The sequence below is a fragment of the Phocoena phocoena genome, chromosome 17, assembly GCF_963924675.1.
Source record: "Phocoena phocoena chromosome 17, mPhoPho1.1, whole genome shotgun sequence".
Taxonomy (NCBI): domain Eukaryota; kingdom Metazoa; phylum Chordata; class Mammalia; order Artiodactyla; family Phocoenidae; genus Phocoena; species Phocoena phocoena.
This window is the reverse complement of record NC_089235.1, coordinates 60,793,065-60,806,053: the sequence shown is the minus strand read 5'-3', so window position 1 is coordinate 60,806,053 and position 12,989 is coordinate 60,793,065. Positions and strand designations below refer to the sequence as shown.

General features: G+C 42.5%; 2 protein-coding genes across 2 annotated transcripts in view; both read left to right on the top strand.

Moving 5' to 3' along the window:
• The window catches only part of LOC136137317 (zinc finger C2HC domain-containing protein 1A-like), a 30,757-nt gene extending 26,573 nt beyond the window's left edge, over nucleotides 1–4,184 (top strand). The window contains 3 exon segments of the mRNA XM_065895719.1: nucleotides 3,305–3,693; nucleotides 3,696–4,107; nucleotides 4,109–4,184. Coding sequence (XP_065751791.1) covers nucleotides 3,305–3,693; nucleotides 3,696–4,107; nucleotides 4,109–4,184 — 877 coding nt within the window.
• Nucleotides 1–12,989, top strand: part of SAMD12 (sterile alpha motif domain containing 12) — a 405,166-nt gene that overhangs the window by 299,156 nt on the left and 93,021 nt on the right. The gene's annotated exons all lie outside the window — the stretch shown is intronic.

Sequence of the window (12,989 nt, the reverse complement as noted above, 5' to 3'; positions counted from 1 at the left end):
TAGGTCAATTCTGAGTATAAACAGGAAGAGGCCAAAACTCAGAATAAGACCAGAGGATCTAGGACCTTGCTTTAGTTTGTTAAGGAAAATATAAGGAAATTAATCAGCAGTCCGGGACAGACACTGCGCTCATGGCTTGGGTCTTGAATTGGTTAGATCTCAGATTGGCTGCGATAGATTGGAAAGAGCAGGAGCTTAGACAAGAGAGAATTTTATTTGCTTCTCATGTAGAACTAGAGGCGGGCAGAGCAGGCCTGGGAGGGCGGTTTTTCTCCACAAAGTTCTCGAGGACTCAGGCTTCTATGGCTTTTGGTCCTGCTCCCCCCCAAATGTGGCCCACGTCCTCATGTTCCAGGATGGAATGCCAGTTGTCACATCCATGTTCCAAACTGCAGGAAAGGGGGAAGAAGGTACAAAGAGTATGGAGCAGCTGACTTCTAAAGAAGGTTTAGAATCTGCCACACAACACATCTGATTACATCAGTTTGGCCAGAACTCATTCACATGGCCACACCAAACTACAGGTCTAGCTTGGAAACAATATACTACCAAATGGATGATACATTGAGGACAGCTAAGAGTCACTGCCATCGGTTCTGCATCCTGAGAAACTTTGGACCTTCTTTTCCCAATGGAATGGTTATCATTCAGGGTCCATACAGGAACCCAGAAACCACTCCTGGTATATTTCGAAGAGAAAACTTAAGACAATTTGCAGCACAAGTGCAAAAATGAGACAACCCAGAGGTTAACAGCAGTGGGAAGCTTCTACCTTCCCTGGGGCTGGAGGGATAAACGAAGAGACAGAGTTTAGAAGTCAGGGTTGGTTGGCAGAACTTGGAACCCCAGTCGGCCATTCCAGTGGGAGCTAGAGCCAGGAGATGCCGTCCCTGCCCTAGATGCCACCAGTAGCAAAGTGATCCAGGAAGAAATATGCTGGCCTTTCCCTTCTTCTGCCCCTCAGTCTCTTTCTAGTGCCTTACGCTGGCTAGAACTGCCTGGAAGCCAGAGGGCAGGGACATCTGGGAAATGTAGTTTCACGCAAACAGAGTAGGCAAAGAAGAGGAAAGTATGGCTCTGAATGAAAGCAACCAGGTGACTAGAGCAGCACCAAGTCCAAGTTGTGGACCAGGATAAATTACTAATAATTGATACCTGGCTAGACATTTTTTCTGGATGAAAATTTTGCAAAACAAAAGCGTCCTTCTGTTGAAAGCAGGGACTTAAACAGATCTTAGTACATCAGTGTTCACAACAGCGTTGTTCACAATTGCCAAAAAGTGGAAACAACCTAAATGTGCAACAACAGGTGAACGGGTAAACAGAATGTGGTATATACATAAACTGAATATTATTTAGTCATAAAAAGGGATGAATTTCTGATACATGCTACAACCTGGATGAACCTTGAAAACATTATACCAAGTGAAATAAGCCATACACAAATGAACAAATACTGTTTTATTCCACTTATATGAGGTACCTAGAATAGGCAAATTCACGGTGACAAAAAGTAGATGTTACCTGGAGCTGGGAGTTGGAGGACAATGGAGAGTTATTGTTTAATGGGTACAAAGGTCAGTTTCTGGGTTACCTGTTAACAAGGAGGGGGGTCAGGGTGGTCAGGATATACTCGACTATGTCTAAAACAGCTCGGAAATGTCATCAAGAACAAACACTAAAGATGGTTGTTGACTTTTGCACCCAGGAAGGTTATTGGCTGCTCAGTAAAGGCTGTTTCTGTGAATGGAAGGAGACTCTACACTGAAATGGGATGAGCAGAACAGTCCTTTCTGCATTTCTCCATTTGCTGGCTCAACAGAAGCAGTAAATAAACCCTATTCCCAGAAACTATGCTGATAACATTGATGATGGCGGCACACAAATTAGGAGGTAAACAAAAAGCTGTGTAAATTTCAAGCTTCATTAGAAACACAGGCAGAAAAAAAAAAAAAATTAACATCTGCCAAATAGAAAAGGTCAAAATTGGAAGGGAAAGACGCTTTCTTTTTGAGATCCTAAGAAGTTACTGCCAACGTCAAGGACATGAGAGGATTCTGTTTCCTTGTTGACTTTGTGAATCATAGAATTCTTGTAAAAACTCTCTTGTCAATATCTCCTCGAATCAGATATATGGGGTGATGGAGGATGAGCTGCATGTTCTTTCTCCTGGAAAAGGAAACCATACAGCGTTTGGAGTAGAGCCACAAGATTCCATTCCAGAGCTGTCTTCTATTTTGTCCCTTACATGTAACTTTTTTTTTTAAGAACCTCCAATAATATTTATGGCTTTGGCATAATGCATACGTAGTTTTCTTTTGAAGACTTCACAATATAAGTTGTCTCTGACATGGAATTGGCATAATAGTCTTGTGTAAAAGACCTCGGGCCCTTTAATCCCTTCGTAAAATGTGTTGCATGCCCCAGATCAAGTCCAGGAAATGCACACATGTCTTTCTTTTAGTTGCTTGTGTTGAGGGGGATGATGCACAAAAGAAAACAGATATTCCTCATAAGTTCTTTTTTATGTCATGGCAGTGCGCATTCTGGGTCTTTGATGATGGATGAGCCTTCATTTGTAAATTTAATGCCATATGTATTAACTTAGTTTCCTTCCAGGCATTTTGTATTAGTGAGCATCACATATGGCTTTATAATGCTCCAGTACCAGATGCCTGGTTGTTCTTTGATTCAATATATGCAGGAAGAAAAGATGTAAAAGATGTATGGTTATGTATACCGTAACTCTTTGGCTAGGTAATCGGTCAGAAGTTCCATCCTACCTGGTGGCAAGGGACTGACCTAGTTGACTTCTCAGGCTCCTGTCTCTAGATGTTATGATCCTGTGGCATATTTTCCCAGAGGTATTAAATTTGAAGAGTCAATCACTAGATGCAATCAAATCCACCCTCCCTCCCCCAAAACCAAACAGGTATTTTGAAGTATGCATCCATATACACATATACGCATCTCAAGAACAACAGAGTTCTCTTTGCGAATGGAAATATAGTCATTGATAAATTACATTACTGAACTCCAGGCATTAGTTACAGTGGAAAGTGAGAAATTGTAGGAAACTTTTAAAATCAACATGGATTATGGCTTGAATTTAATTGTGTTGCTCAGGGCACTATGCAGGCTATCACTTGATTATATTCAATTTATCTCTTTATATACCACCACTTAGTCTCCAAATGTTTCATCTATGCTCGTTGTGTTTTCTCCAGCTCTCTCATAAGCTCTTTGAGATCAGAGCTCATGTTACACAGTAGAGACTCAATAAATACATTATAAATAAATAAAGGAGGCTACGGCCAGAGCTGGGTGGCGGCGCTGGGTGCTGCCGGAGGAGTCTGGCAGAGCCCAAGGCGGTGGCACTGTGGAGTCACTGGAGTGGAAGTGTCCAAGTTGGAGAACTGTTACCTTGCAAGATTTGTGGAAGGGCATCCTTTCCAGTGGCATTAAAAAAACATGGACCTATTTGCCAGAAAACTGCCACTAAAAAACGGAAGACTTTTGATTCAAGCAGACAAAGAGCTGAAGGAACGGATATTCCAACAGTAAAGCCTCTTAAACCCAGGCCTGAACCACCAAAGGAGCCATCTAATTGGAGAAGAAAGCATGAAGAGTTCATTGCCACCATAAGAGCGGCTAAAGGCCTCGGTCAGGCCCTTAAAGAGGGTGGCAAACGTCCTCCCCTCCTCCACCTTTTTATGATCCTGATTACATTCAGGGTCCATATTGCCAGAGGAGATTTAATGAAAATGCAGCTGATAGACATATACATTTCTGTAAAGAACAGGCAGTGCATATTAGTAATACAGGCAAATTTTCTACTGATGCCAAGGGAAACTCGACTTCTCGGACACAGTGTAAGGCACCTGCACTTAAAAAGTCCCGTTCTCCTTTAACCGCCTCATCAGGATCTTCACGATTACCACAGCCAAGTGGCACTAGCAAAACTGTTGTAGGTGTTCCTTCGGGTAAAGTGTCTTCAGTTAGCAGCTCTTTAGGAAACAAACTTCGGACCTTGTCTTCCTCCCATAAAGGGATAGCAGCCCCTCGCATAGGTAAGATGGACAAGTTAGGCCCTCCACTCCGAACTGGAAGACGTGCAGAGGTTGCATGACAGTGATGCAAAATCAGACAGTGCCATCAAAAGACATGAGTTATTACCCATTTAGAAATCCTGCCTCAAGTGTGCTCGCAAGCAAAAGAAAAACATATACTGAGAGCTACATGGCCAGGGTCTACAAGTAATTTTATTGAAAAAATAACACAACAGCCTTCCTCGATTGAGGGCTACCGTTCCCCAGGCCATTCCTCACACGCTTAAAACACAGAGTTTGCACGGTAAGGAATTCTTTTTAAAAGTCATTTCTCTGTAGAAATCACACTCTGCTCCAACATCACGGACTAGACTGTTTACAAGCGTTCACATTTTAAGTATTCCTTTATGATTGTTCTCTCCTTTCCGTCCCTACCCAGGGCCTCCAGTACTTTTCTCTTACTGATCCTGAAGGGATGGGTATGCTGTAGGGCAAGGGGTGGTGGGCTCCTGAGAGCTACTGGCAGCAGCCCTAGGGTGCTGTCCCTACCACAGGGTGGCAGATGTGTGAGGGCAAGGGGGGTTGGACACGGTAGGTGAGATGCGGCAACGCCCCCGTAGGCACAGGCATCCAGAGCCCTCTCAGTTGGGGTGGGGGCCAACAGCTAGTTGCAGTGGGGAGTGCCCTATTAACAGCCAGCAAACTGTCCATCCATCTGGGGGGTGGGGGGGAAACAGATGGGCAGGTAGGCAGGAAGAATCAGGCTTGTTCTGCCCCCAGCTTCGATCCAACACAGGAGGAATTGAGGTAGCAAACGGCTGAAATGCTCCAACGGGAAGGAAAGGAAGTTCCCACTGTGCACAGCTCCCACACCCTGGGGCTGGAAGAAGGCAGACCTTGCTTGTAAAGCGCTGTAGCCTCCAGCAGCGTTGGGCCCTGGGCAAGCTTGCAAGAAAGCAGGCCAGGCGAGGGCACAGGAGCCGGGCATTCCTGACCAGCACATGCCCTGCCATGCTCCTCGGGGGGATTGCTGGGGAAGGGGGACTGGGAACAACGCCGTCAGCCCTTGCCGGCCACCGGCCAACTCCTGTCCACATACAAACCAACACCCAACCAGCACTGTAGGGCGGCCCTGCTCACCGTTGAAGGTTCCAGGCCAGGGGAGTTTATTCAGGGTTGTGGGCCCAGCCTAGGTTCCTCGATGGAAGCCACACCTGGAGCCTGGGGGGGTTCTTGCTGGGGCCAGGCGGTGTTTATAGCTGCCACCCCCCAGGCTCACACCTCATAGGGGATCGCAGGGAAATCCACGTGGATGCGAGGAGGGATCCAGCTTCCGATGCCCTGAGGAATCAGGTTCTCACGCACCCGCCTCCGCTTGGCCTGCTTCTGCCCGTTCTTGGTGACGACTGTCTCCTCATAGAGCTCGTGAGCCATATCCCCGTCCTCGGCATAGAACATGGAGCCGCGGCGGCGCGTGACTCCGAAGGGGGGCACGACCAAAGCTTGCTCAGCGACAGCCACCTCTGGGCTGCCGAAGCGAAGGGCTGCAGGCCGTGAGCTTTGTGGCCGCCGGCGCGGCCCCACGGCCGCTTCGCTCCCACAGGGCCGTCGGCGCCGCCTTCAGCAGGCTCCGCTGTCTCCAACATTTTTTTTTTTAATGAAAGAAGAATAGGAAAAGGAAAGATGAGAATTAAAATATACAGTGAAAAAAGGAATGGGGTTAGTCCACAAAATGTGTGGCATGAGACCCTGTAGATGGACTAGCCCCAGGCTACAAAGTGGAGTTTGAACTTTGTTGTAGGAGCCAAAGTACAGGAGAGGATAGGAGTAGTTACCTGATTCATGATGTCTAAAACAGAAAAATATATCACTTTCTCTGTGAAAGTACAACTGGTTCTGAGGCCTCAAAAGTTCTCCTTTGATTTCTCATAAGGAGACACCAGATAACTTGTTAACTTCTTAATTAACATCCCTACTGAATCCATAATAAATATGGCAATGGACTTCATAGGGCGTTTTTTTTTTTAAGATGCCCTCAATGCAGGCCTATAACGTGACATCCTGTGATCCCCAAAACCAGTTGTGATGTGGGTGTGTTATGTGTAGCTATATATATTGTCTGCTTTTGTTGTAAGCATGTAACATGTACATATTCATTATTCAGATTTAATCCAGGGATAGATAGATTTTCAAGTATCTAAGATGCCAGCTCTCCATCCTGGTTGCCCATTAGAAAGAAGCATCTGTGGAGCTTCCTAAAAATGAACACATCAGGGTCCCTCCCTGAGAGTTTGATTTCTTTAGTTTGGAGAGTGGGATCTGGGCATCTGCCATTTGGAAAGTTTTCAGAGTGGTGCCTGGGCATAACATGAGGATCATAAAGGAATTGGTGAATTGCTATCTTTTCAGCTAGATTCTTTAATAAATAATGTTTGTCTCAAAAATAAATAAATAAAAATTAAAAACAAATAAAGGAGCAAAGGACTAGATGAACATGGCTACAGATTCAAGATGCCACCATTTACATTACAAGATGTGACCTAAGAAATTTAACAACTGAAGATGTTCCCACTTCTTCCTTGGAGGTCATTCATTTTCCCCTCCTCTGGCTTCCATGAATAATATAGATGTTTAATTTTTCCCCCTTTGGTCCTTTGCCCTTTGAATCCACCCCAGCAAAAACGCTCAACTCTATGGCACTAGAAAATATTGTGAAGAGCTTTACCATGTTCCAACATTTGTGTATTTATATACTTATTTTATTCTTGGTCTTCGTTTGAGCTTTTAAAATTTTTCTTAGTTTCCACTGTCATTTTCTACACGTGTTGTCTCTGCCTTCTTTTTGACAGCTAAGGTACCTTGTTTTTTTCATAAATTTTATTTATTTATTTTTGGCTGTGTTGTGTCTTCATTGCTGCCCGCGGGCTTTCTCTAGTTGCGGTGTGTGGGGTCTACTCTTTGTTGTGGTGCGTGGGCTTCTCATTGTGGTGGCTTCTCTTGTTGCAGAGCAGGGCTCTAGGCACGTGGGCTTCAGTCGTTGTGGCACAACGGCTCAGTAGTTGTGGCTCACAGGCTCTAGAGTTCAGGCTCAGTAGTTGTGGCACGCGGGCCTAGTTGCTCTGCGGCATGTGGGATCTTCCTGGACCAGGGGTCGAACCCATGTCCCCTGCATTGGCAGGCAGATTCTTAACCTCTGTGACACCAGAGAAGTCCCTAAGGTACCTATTTTAAATGAGATGCTCCTAAAATACAGGTCAAGGACTCCCTACCTGTAGAAAAACTCTCTAATGATAACATAAGGAACTAGTGACAATGGTTATGTCTAGGCAGTGTAGAAACGTGGAGGAGAGTGTTTCCTTTTCATTCAATAACCGTCTGTTTGAATCATTTTTGTCCATGAACGTGCATTGCTTTTATAATTTATAAACTGGTTAAAAGATAAAATATCTATACTCATCATGGCAATTCTAGCAGGTCTTAAAGTTTTAATGAAATATGAATGCAGTTAGTTTATGCATATGTTTATTCTAAACAAATGAACAATCTTATTGTTCTAAGATGCCACACTTAATGAATCCAGTATCCCACCTTTTGAAGCATCTTACAGGTATCTGAGATTAAATACTGGTCAGTGATTCATACTGGGGTACGTTTATGGGTGGAAGATGACTGAGCTTCTTTTGTATCTGTAGCTTTCCGCTTTGAATGACACACCCCCAGTGAGCATTTTAATAACACAGGAAGTGTTTCCGTCAGTGGGTCAAGAGAACCACTTCCATCACAGCTTTCTGTACTTTTATTCATTTTCTTCACTCGTGGCAGTGTTCACACTTGGAACCCGTTTCACATGCTAAGGGTCCTCCACCTCGACTACAGCTTTTTGCTAATTCTTCACATCCCATGGTCCCACCACATTTCACTCTTTGCATTTCCAAACTTTCTCTTCAAGGTTTTCATGTCATTTTGGTCCCAGGGTTTCATTCCCATGTCAGTCTATCTGATCCTGCCTCTCATTTGTCATTAGCATTTCTACTCTGTCTTGTTTATTTTGAGTTTCTGCAAATAGTTCAACCATTGTCAGGCATGTTTTAACCTTCAAGTAAATAAATGTCTGCCTAGAAGTGCATAAAGTTATTTGACTCCATAAAAGAATACTCACAAACACATGCTGTTCTTCATAAACATTCTGTGTTACCGTATTAAGTTGATAATTGGTAAGATGTTTAAATTTGCACATTGTAGAAGCTGTAAGTTTAATTCCCAGCAGAGTAAGTGTATAAATGCTCAGATTCATACACGATTCTACAGAGATGCACTGTTTATCTGTAATCTGTAACATTTAAAAATTAGCCAAAAAGGCTGAAAGAGGGTTCTTCCTATGTTTTCCTCTAAGAGCTTTATAGTGGCCCGTCTTACATTTAGGTCTTTAATCCATTTTGAGTTTATTTTTGTGTATGGTGTTAGGGAGTGTTCTAACTTCATTCTTTTACATGTAGCTGTCCAGTTTTCCTAACGTGTGTATGTGGAATCTAGAAAACTGGTACAGGTGAGCCTATATGCAGGGCAGGAATAGAGACGCAGACATAGAGAATGGACGTGTGGAGACAGGGTGGCGGGGGAAGTGGGATGAACTGGGAGACTGGGATTGACCTATATACACGACCAGGTGTAAAACAGATAGCTAGTGGGAACCTACTGTGTAGTACAGGGAGCTCAACTCAGTGCTCTGTGGTGACCTAGATGGGTGGGATGGGGGGTGTCGGAGGTCCAAGAGGGAGAGGATATATGTATACATTAAAGCTGATTCACTTCGTTATACAGCAGAAAGTAACACAGCATTGTAGACCAGCTATACCCCAGTTTTAGAAAAATAAATGCATAGTAGGTAGTCAAAAAAAAAGGCGCGAAAGATCCCCTCCCCCAGTGATTCTCCAACTTCAGTGTGCCTCAGAATCAACCGAGGAGCTTGTCGAAACACTGATTGCTGAACTACTGATTCAGTCGGTCTTCAGTGCAGCCTGTGAATTTTCCTTTCTAACAAAATCCTAGTTGATTCTGATTCTGTTGATCTGGGACCAGATGTTGAGAACCATCGCTATCCCAGTACTCCTCCTGAGCACACAGGAACACTGCATTTCCCAGCTGTGCTTATACTTATGTTAAGACCAAATGACTAGGTCTGGCCCAGTGGCATGTGTATGCCACCTCCAAATTGGGCCACACAGCTCCCTGCGTCGTTCTCCACTCTCTCTCGCCCCTTCCCTGGGCAACAGTGGAGACTATGCATTCAAGATGGTGGCCTGCCGAGATGGAGGGTCCCTAGATCTGTGAGTTTGTGATGGAGGAAAGCTGCCTTACTCACGTAAAGCTGTCATATGAAAGAAGAATAATCCTTTGTTATTTATATCAAGTCATTGAGTTTCAGGGCAGCATTGCCTAACTCACCCTGATATACATGACTTTCACGTGGTCATGAGATGAGCCAGTTGCCCAGCTCTGAGGCAACTTTTACTATGCAAATTTTAGAGATTGAATCAATCTACCATCTACGCTTCCCCATCCAAAAAAAAAAAAAAAATCTATTTAAATTGACTTATATGTACTTAGCTTAGAGCCACGTGTCTGTAGGCTACAAAGAGATTGTTGCTAATCTTTCAGAACATCTCCTAAAGCCACTTTGGTACATTTTGGGGTGATGATCTTTCATCTGAACTTTTCCAACTGCCAACTCCTTGGACTCAATCAATATTCTTGATTCTTTTCCCTCATAGGTTATTACAAAATATTGAGTATAGTTCCCTGTGCTATATAGTAGGTCCTTGTTGGTTATTTTATATATAGTAGTGCGTATACGTTAATCCCAAACTTCTAATTTTTCCCTCCCCCGCTTTCCCCTTTGGTAACCATAAGTTTGTTTTCTATGTCTGTGGGTCTATTTCTGTTTTCTGTATAAGTTCGTTTGTGTCATTGTTTTAAATTAGGTTCCACATATAAGCAATATCATATGATATTCGTCTTTTTCTCTCTGGCTTACTGACTTGCCTGGGGCATAGTTTCCCCTTAGGCATCTTCACAGTTATGGTTGATGGGCCCTGAGTGACCCACATCTTTCATCGTGGTTATAAGCCTCGAGACCCTCCCAGATGATCCCTGTTGCTTTACCCCATTGCTGGTGATACTTTGCTGAATCTGACCCACGCCTATCTCTGGACTCTACCTGGATGTGCATGACCCCTTCCTGTCCCACCAACCTTGAGGAATTTGACCACTTGCCTACTTGGGTATCTGCCAGGCTCTAACACCCCATTTATTTGTCAGTTCTCCTGTCCAGACCTCCACACACAGCGCACTCCATGACTCAAGTAGACTCTAGTCAAACTCTCTTCCTTTTTCATGCAAATGTTATATCATTGCCCCTATTAATGTCTCCTTCACACAGAAGTGAACCAAAAGCAAAGATTTTTCCCAATTATACCTTATGAAAACTGTACTTCCCTCAACCCTTACATGAAATCAAAGCCTCTAGATTACAGAATATGAAAGTTTCACCTTTTAAAATGGTGTTCATCGTTCTGTTGATAAGTAATCATACATTTGTTGAAGAGAATTTGGAAATTCAGAAGAGTACCAGCCTCTATCTAAAGATAATCTCTTTTATGTTTATTTTGTTGCCATGTCATTTAAATATAGCCGGCTACTTAATATTCGGTTGCACATTTAGGCCATCATTTATTCAAATAATCCAAGCAAATGTTGCTTCTGATTTTCTTATTATTAGAAATAATGACAGGCTGCACATACCTGGTAATCTTTCTAGATCTACCAAAAATCTATTTCTAGATTCTTTGCAAGGGAATCCCTTGGTATAAGTGTATGAACAGTTGATGTAAATACTACAAGAAAGAGCTAAAATATTAAAAGTGGTTGTGTCTGACAGGAAGTTCACTAGATGGGCAGCAATGGGCAGAATGCTTTTTTCAGTTATAAGCACTGCATTTGACTTTTTCTGTTTGTGTATTATTACAATTAAAAATAAGCATATTATAAAAATTTATTTTTTCCCAAGAGAAGTTATGCGCTCCAAAAGGTGTAGGAACACTTTAAAGAATTCGTATTACATACACATATGAACAAATTGCCCTTCTGAAAATTTATAAAAATTTATCCTCCCATCAAAAATGTAAAACATTTACCTTCCTGAAAAAGCCTCTACAAACTAGGTATTTCTTTTTCCTTTTAAATATTTTCTAATTAGCTTTAAAATGACAAGCAACTTTTATCTCATTTATCTTACTGATAAGGTTGAATTGCTTTCCTGTCTGATTTACGGTCCATTTGTATTTCTTCTTTTGGCTGTCCCTGCGACATCTGTCCCTTTAGAAGGTGGTTTCCTTATACCAGTGACATGGCCATGGCTTAAACATTTGGGTAATTCTTCTTTTGGAATGACCATCAGAGTCCGAGTTATTTTTTCTTGGATATTCTTAGGACCAGTTAGTTAGATCATCAAGTTACGGTCAAATTGCAGAGCAACTGCATGGTGATAACCTCAGTTTTCTTTTGTGGTTTTAAACCGTCCATGACAGGAACTGTCAAATAGGCATTCCAGTTACCTGTGGAGCCACGAGAACATGAACAGAATAAATACGTGGCTCTTGAAAGCCACCACAGTCGTTTGACTGTATCTATTATGGAAGGCTTCTCACTACATCCACCTCATCATTTTATAGACTTCATATTTAATATATTTATGTTAATTAAAAGTTGTCCATTAGTCTGCATGTCAGTCTGTCATGCAACCTTATACACATAGTCTTATACGTAGCAGACACTTAGAAACTGGATCGAGATTGTAGACCAAGCATATTTTTGACTAAATGTCATTCATCCTAAGGATTTTTTTCTGTTTTATTTATCGTTGTATTCCAGGCAGCTAGAAGAGTTCCTAGCACAGACTAGGTGGTCAACAAATATTTATTGACTAAATGAATACATGATGAAAATATAAATGAATGAATGAACAAACCAACACTTCACAATCGGGCATCAAGACCCAAGCTTTGTTTACCTTCTTTTGTAATACAGCACAAGATGGCAAATGCTTTTGAATAATGCAGGCGACAAATACACGATAGAGGCTGAATGGCATTAGAAAAAGGGCAAGCTTCACTTCTAAACTTTGGCTCTGTGCCCTCAGGGAATTTACAGTCTAGTGAGAGAGAGAGAGAGAGACATTAATCAAATGTTCCTACAAATAAATGTGGAATTAACAGATTTTAAGTGCCAGTCATATAACCGGCTTACCTGGCCTGGGTGTTCGAGGATGGCTTCCTTCTCTGAGGAAGGTGTATTTCAACCTCATATGGCAAAGGAGGCATTCTGAACACAAATTCAAAGATGAAAATGCATTGGAGAAACAGAAAGAACAAGTGCCAGGAAGCTCAGAGAGGGGTGGAGATAAGGTCTTTGTAGCTCTTTGCTATGTGATGAGGGAGAGACACACTGACCCTTACCAGCAATAAGGGCTTGGTGACACCTACCTGGTAGGTTTATTGCGAGGATAAAACATATATGTGTAACTGCTTAATGTCTGGCCCATAGAAATTCCCAGTTATGGTCACTTTTTCCCTCTTTCTTTCCTTTTGTTACCTATATCTTGAGTTCATTAAGAGCCAGAACTTGGTCTTCTATTTCAGTGGGTCCCCCTTAGTGCCTATCCTGGTGTGAACTGCTTGGTAAATGTTCAGTAAATGACAGCTGAGGTTACCATTAGTAACCATTAGTCCGTTGTATGCTAGGATTTTACATTTATTTTCTTACTTAGGTTTTTATTTAATAAAAATTGATGTGGATTTATAATACTAAATTGAGTTTCTAACATCTGATACTTTCATATGTGGAATTATGCACCTTTGTTATCCATTTGGGATTTGGGATTTT